General features: G+C 29.9%; 3 protein-coding genes and 2 non-coding genes across 5 annotated transcripts; 1 reads left to right on the forward strand and 4 right to left on the reverse strand.

Annotated features, from left to right (window-relative positions):
* Positions 1-494: 494 nt before the first annotated feature.
* On the reverse strand, positions 495-1,229 carry PPL_06482 (uncharacterized protein; the record flags this gene model as incomplete). Its single annotated transcript, XM_020577338.1, has 1 exon — positions 495-1,229. The coding sequence occupies one exon, from the start codon at positions 1,227-1,229 to the stop codon at positions 495-497; it is 735 nt and encodes a 244-aa protein (XP_020432665.1).
* Positions 1,230-2,072: 843 nt separating this feature from the next.
* Positions 2,073-4,793, reverse strand: abcG24 (ABC transporter G family protein; the record flags this gene model as incomplete). Its single annotated transcript, XM_020577339.1, has 3 exons — positions 2,073-2,680; positions 2,763-4,536; positions 4,740-4,793. The coding sequence occupies 3 exons, from the start codon at positions 4,791-4,793 to the stop codon at positions 2,073-2,075; spliced, it is 2,436 nt and encodes an 811-aa protein (XP_020432666.1).
* Positions 4,794-5,943: 1,150 nt separating this feature from the next.
* Positions 5,944-8,226, reverse strand: cak1-2 (casein kinase 1 family protein; the record flags this gene model as incomplete). The annotated part of the gene is made up of 8 exons (XM_020577340.1): positions 5,944-6,050; positions 6,450-6,558; positions 6,766-6,858; positions 6,929-7,077; positions 7,150-7,549; positions 7,657-7,805; positions 7,941-8,010; positions 8,110-8,226. 8 exons carry the CDS (start codon positions 8,224-8,226, stop codon positions 5,944-5,946), a joined length of 1,194 nt encoding a protein of 397 aa, XP_020432667.1.
* A 1,071-nt stretch (positions 8,227-9,297) lies between these two features.
* PPL_06485 lies at positions 9,298-9,370 on the forward strand. The gene has a single exon. It is a non-coding gene; the product is annotated as a tRNA-Ile (tRNA).
* A 3,015-nt stretch (positions 9,371-12,385) lies between these two features.
* On the reverse strand, positions 12,386-12,458 carry PPL_06486. The gene has a single exon. It is a non-coding gene; the product is annotated as a tRNA-Ile (tRNA).
* Between the last annotated feature and the right edge of the window lie 587 nt (positions 12,459-13,045).

Here is a 13,045-nt window from a genome sequence, read left to right on the forward strand (position 1 = left end):
ATCCACATATGTTACTACTATTTTTAATAAAAAAAAAAACAAAAACAAAAACACACACTCACACACATAGATAGAATTAAACATTCCATCCAATAAAATTAATTACACCCTAAAGTTCACCTAATAATTAAATTAATTTTTTTTTTGTAATCAAATACTCTACAACCCATTTAAATTGTTTAAAATAGTATTATTGTTGTTTTTCCCCTTTTCAGTAAAATTGGTAGATTTAATAAGCCAAAATTTTAAGTTTATTTTAATTTAGCTAGTGTGGTGATTCAAATTTAGCTCAAATTTGTAGAGAGAGAGATAGATATATAGAGAGAGATATCCTAGGAGAGAAAACAAAAAAGGTTTTGATTTTTATTAATTAATTAATATTAGATATTATTATTAATATTAAATGAATTAAACAAAATTAAATAGGTGGTGGGTTTGAAACCAAGAAACAATTTTAGATTGGTAGATTTGTAGATTTGTAGATTTGATTTGATTTATAAGATAACAGTTGATTGACCGTTTGCATCATAGAGGATCACTCTGCTGTCGTCCTGGAGCACTAGACGATAAGGACCTTGACCTGGTCTTCCTTTGGTGAATGTAGCCTTTCCATTTTTATCACGGATTCTAAAGTAACCATCATTTTCGATGATTGCTCGGTATGGCTTGCTTCCTTTGTGCCAGGTATGGGTAGCATCAATTGGATGATCGAATCTCTTTAGAACCAAGTTTCCATCATTTTGCATCACTAATTTGAAGATCTGATCATTCGATTGGAGATATTCACCTCTACTGCTATCAAGGAGATTTCTTCCATTGGATACCAAAATAGATCCAGTTCCATTGCCTCCATAGAAATTTCCATTCATTGGATTTCCTCCGTAAGATTGATATCCAGATGTTTGATAGATTCCACCATCATTATTTCCGTAGAGATTACCTGTAGAGGTGTATTGACCATCATAGGGATATCCATTATTTCCAACATTTCCATAGATATTTCCACTTATTTGACCGTTGTTGTATCCAGTGGTCATGTATTGTTGACCACCAGTGTAATCATAGGCATTGGTTGTTAAAGTAGTTTGACCAGTATTGTATGGATAGCTGGTGGTTGTTTGATATCCAAGTGTAGAGATCACTCCAGTGCTGTATGGCTGGTTTTGGTATTGGGTGTTATCACTTGCCAATGGTTCCTTTATAGCTTCCTCTTGAATTTTAGTAGTCATATTTTGGTTTTGTTTGGTTTTAAAATTAAATTTTTTTAGTTTAGTTTTAACAATTAGTATTTATTTTTAATTGTTTTTTTTTTGTTTAAACTTTGATGTTTTAAAATTTAATAAAAATACTTTAAACTGGTTGATATTTATAGCTTTATCCATTACTAAATTTCTCTTATTCTAAATTTGAAAGATGATGATATTTTACTATTAAGAAATTTAATGAGTAATTTATTAAAAGATTTCAGACTGCAATATTATCATAAATAAAAAATTTACGTAAATTTTATTTGTTTTTTTAAATACAGATTTAATTATCCACTTTTTTTTTTTTATCTATTAACACTCCACTATCAACGACTGGAATAGCATGCCATTTTATCTTTAAGAACTACTCTATACAAAAATAGAAATGATTATCATATTTATTTCGAAATACAATAATCCTATGTAAGAATAAATAGATCCAAGATATGTCTCTCCAATCTATAGCCGATTTGAAAATTGGGATAGAAAAAAATCAACGCCATCAGTATCGATATTTATTTAATTTAAGACCAAACAAACTATTAGATTAGAAATTACTAATATTATTTATTTTAAAATAATACAAATATTTTTATTTTTTTTCTAAAAATTATAAAATTTAAAAACAAATAATAAAATTTTTTTTTTTTACATATTAATTTTTGGGAAATTATTAAACTAATTTTAAATAAGTTTTGTGATTTAACAATATTGTAATTTTGATTGGAGAGGGGGGAGGTGTATTTGAATTAGTTGGAAATTCTTTGTTCTATTATTATTATTATTATTATTATTGAAAGTTTATGTTTTTTTTTTTTTGTTTTTTTATCTATATTCTCTAACCATGTATCTCAAGAAAATATATGCCAATGTGAGATAACCACCGATCATACCAACTAAAACATACATATCCAAGAAAAGTCTATTTGGATCGGCTCCAATCGACTCGAGGAACTCCAGTCCGTCTGCATAGGTACCTTGGGTGTTGGGTGGATTGTAGAAAACCCAGAGACCGTTGAATTCGTTTACGACTGGAATCTCGAGACCGTACGACATGAACGAACACCAAATCAAGAATTGCAAGTACTTTGGAACGGATTGTCTTGCCAGGAGGAAACCATCGAACAAGAGGAAAACAAATAGCAATAAAATGGAAATCATATTGGCAGTTCCGAAACTTGGTGAAATAGTACTGATGGCCATACACATTGCAGAGGCAGTCGATGATGTCAGCACCAAGGCAATCAAGAAATAGAGGAAATGGTCGAAACCAGGACGGAATCCAATCATGTAATAACAAATCGATCCCAAAATAATAGGTGGAATAATACGCATTGGAATGAGATCAGTTAATACTTTTGCCAAGAAATATGATGAAGTTCTATAATATCCATTTGCTCTTTCTCTAATAAATATAATTCTATCATTATAGACTATAAATAAATTATTTTAATTAGTAAAAATGTTTTTTTTTTTTTTTTTCAAAAAGAGAATAAATATATATGCATAACTTACAAAGATCTAATGATGTAATTGAACCAAATGATAACAATGAAATAATGAAAAACATTGAACCAAATCTATTTTGTGCACCTGGTTCAAGATTGGCTGGAAGTTTCCAGAATAGATAACCCAAGATGAGACCAACAGAGATATGTACAAAGTAGGTAGTACGTAATAAGAATGGATTTCTAATATAGTTGAGCAGTGAACGATGTGATACCACAAAGAATTGTGTCCAGAATGAAGTGGCATACTCTTCGACCGATTCCATGGCAGAGTTATCTTGTAGACTGCCAGAGTGGTCATTGAATACGTAGTTCAAACGATCGTAATTTGGATGGATACCCTTGTCGTTTACAGCAGAGATAATAAAATCGGCTGGATTGACACGCATCAAGAACTTTTGGTGTTCGGCATCGTCGGAGCTGAGTGAACGTGGACGTTGTTGGACAAAGTATTGGACGGATTCCGATGCCTTTCCAGAGTAGTATGGTCGTCCGTGGTGCAAGAGAATCAGATTGTCGAATTGATCAAAGATTTCAGCCGATGGCTGATGAATACTGAAAATAATGGTACGATTTCTGTTCTTGGCCAGTTGTTTCAGCAGTGACATCAACTCACTGGCGCTGTGACTGTCGAGACCGGAAGTTGGCTCGTCGAGGAACAAGATGGCCGGGTCGACCAAGAGCTCTGCGGCAATGCTGAGACGACGACGCTCACCACCAGAGATACCACGCTTCTCTGGAGTACCGATACGATTCTGTGCGATATGCGACAATCCCAACTCGGCGAGCACCGAATTGACACGTTCAATCTTCTTTTCGGGTGGCATCGACTCTGAGAGTTTCAACATGGCTGTGTAGTGGAGATGTTCGAAGCAAGTAAGTGTACCAATCATGATATCCTCTTGAGTGACGTAACCACTGATTCTCTTGAAGTTTCTGGCCATTGGCACACCGTTGACCAGCAGCTCACCATTGATCTCACCGACATTCTTTCGACCTGAGAGAATATCGAGGAGCGATGTCTTACCGGAACCCGAGAGACCCATGAGTGCTGTGAGTTGTCCTGGATAGCAAGTACCGCTAACATTGTCGAGGATCGTAGTGACTTTGGGTGGTTTCGAACTGAACCACTTGTTCTCTGTGACGACACAGCTGATGTTGTTGAATGACAGCTCGCAGTTGATGTGTACATCGTTGGTTGGCTTTCTTCTTTCTTTCTGTGAGAAGAAGATGTAGAGTCCAACGCCAATGAGGAATGCTGTTCCCACGACGGAACCACCACTCACCAAGTAGGAGAACATCTTGGGGTTCTGTGCGGGAACGGTAAGGATAGTGGGTGGCGAGTGACACTCACCGGCTTTGCAAGCCAGTGGAATGGGAGGCAAGATATTCTGAATAAAACTCTGAGCAAATGTGCAATTTCCGTCCATTGAACATTCGAATGACGACGGTCCAGTCACCTGGTCGATAATACCGTTGAGGAACAGACCGCAGTAGGTTGTGCACTGACAGGTGGTGTTGGCGCACTTGACATTCTGCGAGAATCCAACGCCATACTCAATGTTACACTCAACGAAATCACAAGAGAAATAGAGAGGATCACCGGTGATCTTGTAGTAGAGATTCATTGAGCATGTACCAGACTCGGTGTCATAGGAAGGTCCGGTGTTGTTGCCGATAGTGACGTTCGGGAAGTTGCAGCTGAGCGATGCTGTAGCGGTGGAGTTGTTGAGATCGCCATTGACCTCGGGCGAAGTGACGACGCAACTGTACGACTTCTCCTGGTAGATATAGATGGTGTTGTCGCACACGCCCGTCTCTGGACACGACTCGTCCTTGGTGCAGACGGTGCACTCCAGTCCGGTGAAGGTGTCGGGACACACGCAGTAACGTGGATAGCCAGAGAGATAGGCCGGTGGACAGAATCTACCGCTGTTGCACGGCATCTTGTCCCAGACGTGGTCGGGATTGTTGTTGTACTGACACTCGTCGCCATAGTAGAGCGGATTGCATCCACACGACCACGTACCGTTGCCATTCTCCAGACAGTTACCCTGACCCCACATAGAATAGCAATCGTAGACACCGCACTCGCTAGCAGTATTATTAAAGATAAAGGTGGTCTCTGAGCATCTCTCGCCATAGTATGGCACTTCACTTGACGATGCCGATGCAGAACCCAACAGATCCTCTTTATAGCTATATGGATTCTCACGAATCTGAGTCATTGGTGAATCTTGTAGCAGTTCATAGATCGATTGTACCTGATATTGCTTACTCTCCACAAACCATTTGTTGCCAAAACAACATAAAAATAGTAACACCAACATCATCGTCGATGTTAAACTATTTTTTATATTCATTATTTACTATTATAAATAAAACTAATAACTAAATATAATTTTAAAACTCTCTATATTTATATATCTATTCTTAAAAATACTTGTATCTACTTTTAAAAGTATATTATAATTTTAAATGAAAAAAAAAAACTAAATTAAAAAAAATTAATAATATTGAAAAAAAAGAAATAATGTAAATGTAAACTTATTGTTGATTATATTTATTGTAGATTACTTTACTTTTATATATATATATAAATAAAATTAAACAAATAAATATTTTTAAATGAATTAAATAAAAAAAATCAAAAAATTAATAAAAACTAAAATATTTTATTTAATTTAAAAAAAAAAGCAAAAAAAACCCCTAAAAAGTAAAGATTTTTAATAATTTTTAAATGTTTGCAGAGTCGTATTAAATTTATTAAACGACAATATTAATAAACTTATATATGTCTTAAAAATGATAAATTAAATCAATCATCTGGATAACAAAAAATACTCATAAATAAATATTTGTAAACCAGTATTTTATCTATCTTTTGCTTTTTTTTTTAATGTTTTTTTTTTTGTGGTTAATTTCCGAACTTTAACCGTTTTTGAAATTGTTTACTCTTATTTTTTTTTAAGTATAAAATTAAATTAATGGTCAATTTTAAATTTAAACTAAACTTTATAAATGTAGCCCGATGTAAATAAGGATAATAACATCAATTATTTATTTTTAATGATGACAAAAGTTAAATCAACTTTTATATTCGTTTGGTTGGTTTGGTTTGTGTGTTGATTTGTTGTTTTAATGTATAATGAATCTTTTAATTATCAATTGCCTAAATTTATATTAATCTATTTTGAAGGTGATTGATCGTTGTTTGGTGAAAATGATAACACTCTATTCTGTTTGGTAAAGGTTGTTGATCCTGTTCCTGTTGTTGTTGTAGTAGTTGTTACCACTTTATGAAAAAAAAAAAAAAAAAATGAAATGTTAATATCGATAAATCTTAAAAAATAATAAAGGTGATTACAATTGAATAATTCTTTTTATTAATTATTATATTTGTTATTATTATTATTATTATTATCATTATTAATTATTATTTTAATAAAAATGATCTTCAACATGATATGATTATATTATATAAAAAAAAAATGTAAAAATAAAGTATAAAAAAATTGTTGTTGTTGTTGTTGTTTAAAAATGTGTAGTATGTATGCATGTATTTGTTTGTTTGTATGTTTGTTGATGTATGTATAGTAATGTAGAGTTGGAAGGTAGGTTTTTAGTTTGGTATTATATACATATATAACAGATTGGTATAGTTTGGTATAGTTTGGTTTGGTTGATTATTTACTTTCTTCTTTACCGGCAACTGGCTTTGATTTGTCAGATGTCGAAATGGATGGATTTGCAGAGGAATTGGCAACGGTTGTGTTTCCTTTGTCAGTTATCATTGATAATTCCTATACGTTGTATATTTTGTTGATTTGTAAAGATGTAATAGAGAGGAAGTGAAGGGAAGTGAAGAGAAGAGAATAGTATAATATAAAATAATATAGATAAAAGTTTGAATATAAATGATTTTGAGTTAGAATCATTCATTGCGCAGGTTACAGTTATCTGTTGGCATATTCATTGCACTAGTTCATCATCGTTTTTTTTTAAATTACCTTTTTAGTGCTGCTGTTATTGTTGTTGTTGTTATTGTTATTGTTGTTCTCTTCATTTGGTGATAAATGATACATTGGTGGTTTCTCTCTCAACTAAAATCATACATTATTATTATTCTAAAGTTAATATAAATGCAATCCAACTAATAATAATTATACAAACCTTTCTGATGATGACCCAATCAAACATATAGTCATATTTAAAACCTTCTCTAACAAACATTTCACGTAACAACTTTCTAAGATATAAATAATCTGGTTTATCTTCGAATCTGAGATATCTTGTATAATTTAAAAATGAATGGAATTCGGCTATTGGTTGAGAGAGGATGATACTATTAGTATTGATTAAAACAAGTTAGGCTTTTAAATATTTAAACATACATGGGAAACCTTGACACAATGCTTCTAAATCAGTGTGTGCTTTACGATCGCAAATCTTTTCGTATTTCTCACGCTTGGTGTATGCTTTCAATCCTTGCCATGGTAAGGAACCTCTGTTAAAGTACATCAAGACGTAACCCAGTGATTCGAGATCGTCACGTCGCGACTGCTCGATACCCTGATGGGTGTTGAGCGATGCGTATCTGGCGGTACCAGTGAGATTCTTGTTCTCACGGTACGATATATGCTGATGAGTTCTTGGATCTCTGTATCGCTTTGCCAATCCAAAATCGATCAAGTTGACTACGTGTCCACGCTTACCTACACCCATCAAAAAGTTATCAGGTTTGATGTCTCTATGAATGAAGTTATTGGCATGAATGAATTCGATTCTTCTAATCTATAAACATACATATAGAATAAAATAAAATAAAATAAAATAGTAAGTATTTTGTTAGATAAATTTATCTTTCTTTTTCTTTTTCTTTTTTTTTTTTGCAAACTTACCATTTGATCACCTAACATCAATACAGTTTTCAAAGAGAACTTTCTTCCACAGTAGTTAAAGAGATCTTCCAAACTTGGTCCCAAAAGATCCATAACCATTATATTGTAGTCACCGTCGAATCCAAACCATTTCACAGATGGAATACCGACTATAGATTGTTATAAGTGATGATATTGTGTTAATATATACTATGACTATTAACATAACATGATATATAAATCATTGGTTGATTGATTGATTGATTGATTGATTTATCAATCAAAATATAATAATAATAACATACTTCCACCAGCAAATATTTTGTATAATTTCGATTCAAACAATAATTGTGGATGTACTGCTTTTTGTGGTTCCTGTTTTATTTATTAATTTCATTCAATTATTCAATTATTCATTCAGTTAGTTAGTTAGTTAGCTACTTGATTGTTACAATGATAATATTAACAACTTACCAGTTTAATTGCAACTTCTTCATTTGTAACAATGTTGGTTCCAAGGTAGATCTCACCGAATGATCCACCACCAATCTTTCTACCGATTCTATATTTTCCTGCGATCTTAAAATCCATTATATTTGTTTACTCGATTGTTCACTTGTTATCTTTGAGATATATAAATATATATAATATAGTTATATTAATATAATAGATATATTTATATATATCTATCGTTTATCTTGTTTTTTTTAACTGTTTCTTATCTAAATTTTAATTATTATTTCTACTTCTTACTACTACTATATACACTTTTGAATAATACAATACAATGTTCTTTTTTTTTTTTGAAAAAAAACAAACAAGTAAATTTAATAAAAAAAAAAAAACGAAATTAAAAATAAAAAAATATAAAAAACAAAACTTTTTTATCTATCTAATTATTGTTATTGTTATTAAAAAACTTTGTTGATTGAGAAATAAACTGATTGATTGATTGTTATATAAAATGAATAATATGTTATAAATCAAATAAACTATTATTTATGTTTTTTTTTTTGGGTATGATGTTGTTTTTTTTTTTTCTTTTTTTTTTAAACCTACTTTTTTTTAATTAACAAAAGAATTTAGGTTTTTTTTTTAAAAAAAAAAACATTGGTGATTAAGTTTGATTCGCAAAGTTTGTAAGATTATTATTATAAGAAAGAAAAGAAGGAATAGTTACATTTCAACTCTTTTAAAATACTACAAAATAAATCTTTTTTTTACTTTAAAGATTAATCAAACTTTTGAATAATTGTCATGTGGCGGTAACAATGATCCTATATAAACAGATATAATGATGTATCAAAGAGATGTTTCTTGCTTTGAAAATGTGTCGATTTTTATTGTCAAGAATTCGAGTTTGTAAAATGTGTTAGACTTTCCTCAAGAGGAAAAGTATACTTTTTTCAACAAAATAATGTGGGTATTAATTAAATTCACTGACATGTGCGTCATAGATGCCTATGATCAAGAGGAGTTTGTTGATATGGATATAATTATTGAAATATTTATTGAAGCAAGAATTCCAATATCCGAAACATTCTACCCAGCTATAAGATAACAGATTAGGTTCTTTTTATTTTCTTCACCATATTGAAAAAAAATCCCTGTTTATAGGTAAAATACTAAAAAATTGCGAAGTTTTGATTCGATATCATCCAAGCTCGATTAGCTCAGTCGGCAGAGCGTGGTGCTAATAACGCCACGGTCGCAGGTTCGATCCCTGCATCGAGCAAGAATCTTCTTATAAAAACCTATGTCCGCATGCGTACTAGCTAAAATTTTGAACAATCTTCAATTTTAAACACCTCTTGTTTGGCTTCAAAGCAGTGTCTCCATCTATATTTTTAAGTAACCTTCAATCTAAATTTTCTGAGTAATCGATATAAAGAAAAAATATTGTTAATTATACCAAAAACACAAGAAATAAACACTAAAGAATATTAATCTTTCTAATATTCTTTGGTTTCTTTCTTTCTTCATCCCTTTTAAATCTCCTATATTCTTCTTAAAATTTAGATTGATTTGATAATTTACTTTCTATAGCTACACTTATGATAATATACTTCACTACATATTCATTGAAAGACAAGAAAACAAGAAGCAGGAAAAAGGTGTCAACTTTCATGTTCTTCTAGCATTTCAAATTCTTTTTTTCTACAATCACTCTCGAGAATGGTAACACTTGGACTGATTATTAAAAATAAAATTGTATTTGACATTATTGATAACTTTAATTTTTAAATTTTTAATCGATTTTTACAGTAAAAAATTACAATATTTTTGCCATTTAGAACCAAACTTAAAGAATAGTAAATTTCTTTTATAGATTAATTTATTAAATATATTAATATATTTACAAAATTACAAGTAAGTAGTATTAAAATATACAATATAAATATATAAAAATAAAATAAAGTATAAAAAAAAGTAAAGAAAATAGTTTTAATTTTTTTTGTTAATTTTGGTGGCAAGTCTGATGCATATTTATTAATTAAAATAATTTAATGATTCTTTAATAGTGCTTAGTAAACTATTTTCTGAAATAATATAGGTTCTATCTCCAATTGATCTAAAAAATTATGAATTATAAAGAAAATGTATATAACTAAATAAGGTATATTAGAAGAAGAGAAAATTTTAGAAATTAAATGATAATATTAATACTCAATCTATTTTTTTCCTGGTAGAGTTTGCTATCTAAACAATCATAAGAGGATTTATTTACAATGTTTCAACAATAATATCTACAGGGGGTATGATAGAGATAGAAGTTAAAATTTAATTTTATATATTTACCATTCAATAATAATTGTATATTCTTAATAGAATCAAGATAATAAATTACTTTTTTTAATAGTAATTATTGAAATAACCCATCGATAGTATCTGGTGCAATCATCTCCAATTCTTCGAGAATGACATTCATAAATTTTTCTATCTATAACCATTCCTCTTCCTTTGAGTATCGCCAATAAGATGGGGGTGTATTATCAAATATAGAGATGGATTTCTAAGCGAAATAAAAGGTACTCTCGAGTAGGATCATTACGCAGAGATATTAGAGTTGGATACAACCATTCACTCAACTATGGGTTCGCTAGAGCTAACTACATACTGGCAATGGATAGCTGCTCCACAAGGCTATGTCAGTGGTCACTTATATGATCAAAAACAGAATCAGATATTTATATCTGCCGTACAACTCACTAGACATCAATAATATTGAAATCTTCCTCCAAGTGTCAGAAATAATTTTTACTCTAAATGAAGTTTTATTGGATATGGATTATTTGTTGGATTAGAAAGATTTCACTATTCATTTTTTATTATTTAAAGATTCTTAAAAAATATATATGTATTTGATTTTTATAGATTAAGGAAGAAATGAATTGAAATTCGTGGAAATATATTCTTTGAAATAAAAAAGATATTCATGAACAAGGATATCATTTTTATTGGAAATAGTCTGTATCGCAATAGATAATTGTAATACAGAACAAATATTAGTCAATATCAATAGAAAATAGTATTAGATGAATTTAAAAATACATTTTCCATCTATAAAATAAATAGAATAATATGCTCTTAAAAAATAATAAAAAAAGGTATGAAAGAGGATTGAATTAGATCAAAGCTAATTATTCATCAATAATCAAATATTAGTTACTTGTTGTTATCTTGATCATATTTATAATAAATATTTCATCTCATAACCGAATTTTGTGATTGTGGTGATCTTGATCAAAGGTATATATTTTACTAATCAAAATCAAAGTTAGTAAAATTTCTATTGGAATTTTGATTAGGAAATTTTATTGAGGTATTAATTAGTAAAACTAAAATAATTTTTACTTAATACTATAATAAAGATTAAATACTATTGTTAATAATAACACTTTTTAAGTGAATATTATGAAAACAAGATTCTCTTCGATTCCCTCCCTTAGAATTGAAGGATATTTTAACAAAACAAAATTTCATTTTATTTAAGTTTTACTTAAGATATATATCTTTTAGAATACATTGGGTATAAAATAAAATAACAAAAGATATTAAAGTATTATATAAATTCAATAAAATATAAAGAATAAAATGATTTGTCAATTCTTTAGAATCCTACAACAAATAAAGTATGCATTTCCAATGAAACTTGATTTAACAATTTCATGTGATTGCACTTAATGATAAAACAAAATTCAAATATTTTTCATTTCTTCTAGTGTAAAATCACTATTAATTTTTGAATTTTTTTATCTATTTAATACTATTGTATCATTAATTATCAACCCAAGTCCAACATTAATCATTCTAAGGAGTGATTGTAGAAAAAATGAATTTGAAATGCTAGAAGAACATGAAAGTTGACACCTTTTTCCTGCTTCTTGTTTTCTTGTCTTTCAATGAATATGTAGTGAAGTATATTATCATAAGTGTAGCTATAGAAAGCAAATTATCAAATCAATCTAAATTTTAATAAGACTATAGGAGATTTAATAGGGATGAAGAAAGAAAGAAACCAAAGAATATTAGAAAGATTAATATTCTTTAGTGTTTATTTCTTGTGTTTTTGGTATAATTAACAATATTTTTTCTTTATATCGATTACTCAGAAAATTTAGATTGAAGGTTACTTAAAAATGTCGATGGAGACACTGCATTGAAGCCAAACAAGAGGCGTTTAAAATTGAAGATTGATCAAAATTTTAGCTAGTTCGCATGCGGACAAAGGGTATTAGAAAAAGATTCTTGCTCGATGCAGGGATCGAACCTGCGACCGTGGCGTTATTAGCACCACGCTCTGCCGACTGAGCTAATCGAGCTTGGATGATACCAATTCTAGAACTTCGCAATTTATTTCAAGTTTTTTTTTACTATTTTACCTCTAATCACATACAATTCTCTTTATTACCTATTATTATCAATTTAAATGGCAGCAACACCAGGCAGTGGTAATAGGTCTGATCTTCGATAAAGTTCATCATACATATACATTTTCGCATCTATGTTAAAAAATACAATCTATTACTCATATCCAATCGTTGTTAAATCTATCGTGTGATTTACGCCTTCGTCCTTAAAAGTTATAAAAAACTTAATTAGTAATGTTAAAAAAAAATAATGTTTAAAAAATGTCATATCCACAGTTGTAATAAGACATAGTACTACCACATGTGACTTACGTAAAGATGTGAATTTATATTGATAATTTTCTGTTCCCTACTGTTTGTATTTACATGTAAATAGTTATAATATCCATTTAACTAGAAAATAGCTATCCATAACAGTTGTATTGAAAAAAACAGCTACTCAACATAAAAAAAAAAACAGATATCTGAACAACTATTTTTGCAAAAACCACCAAAACAGACATTCCTACCACCACCTGATTTTCCCTGGTTTATCATTC

This window comes from Heterostelium album (assembly GCF_000004825.1).
Source record: "Heterostelium album PN500 unplaced genomic scaffold PPL_contig16, whole genome shotgun sequence".
NCBI lineage: Eukaryota > Evosea > Eumycetozoa > Acytosteliales > Acytosteliaceae > Heterostelium > Heterostelium album.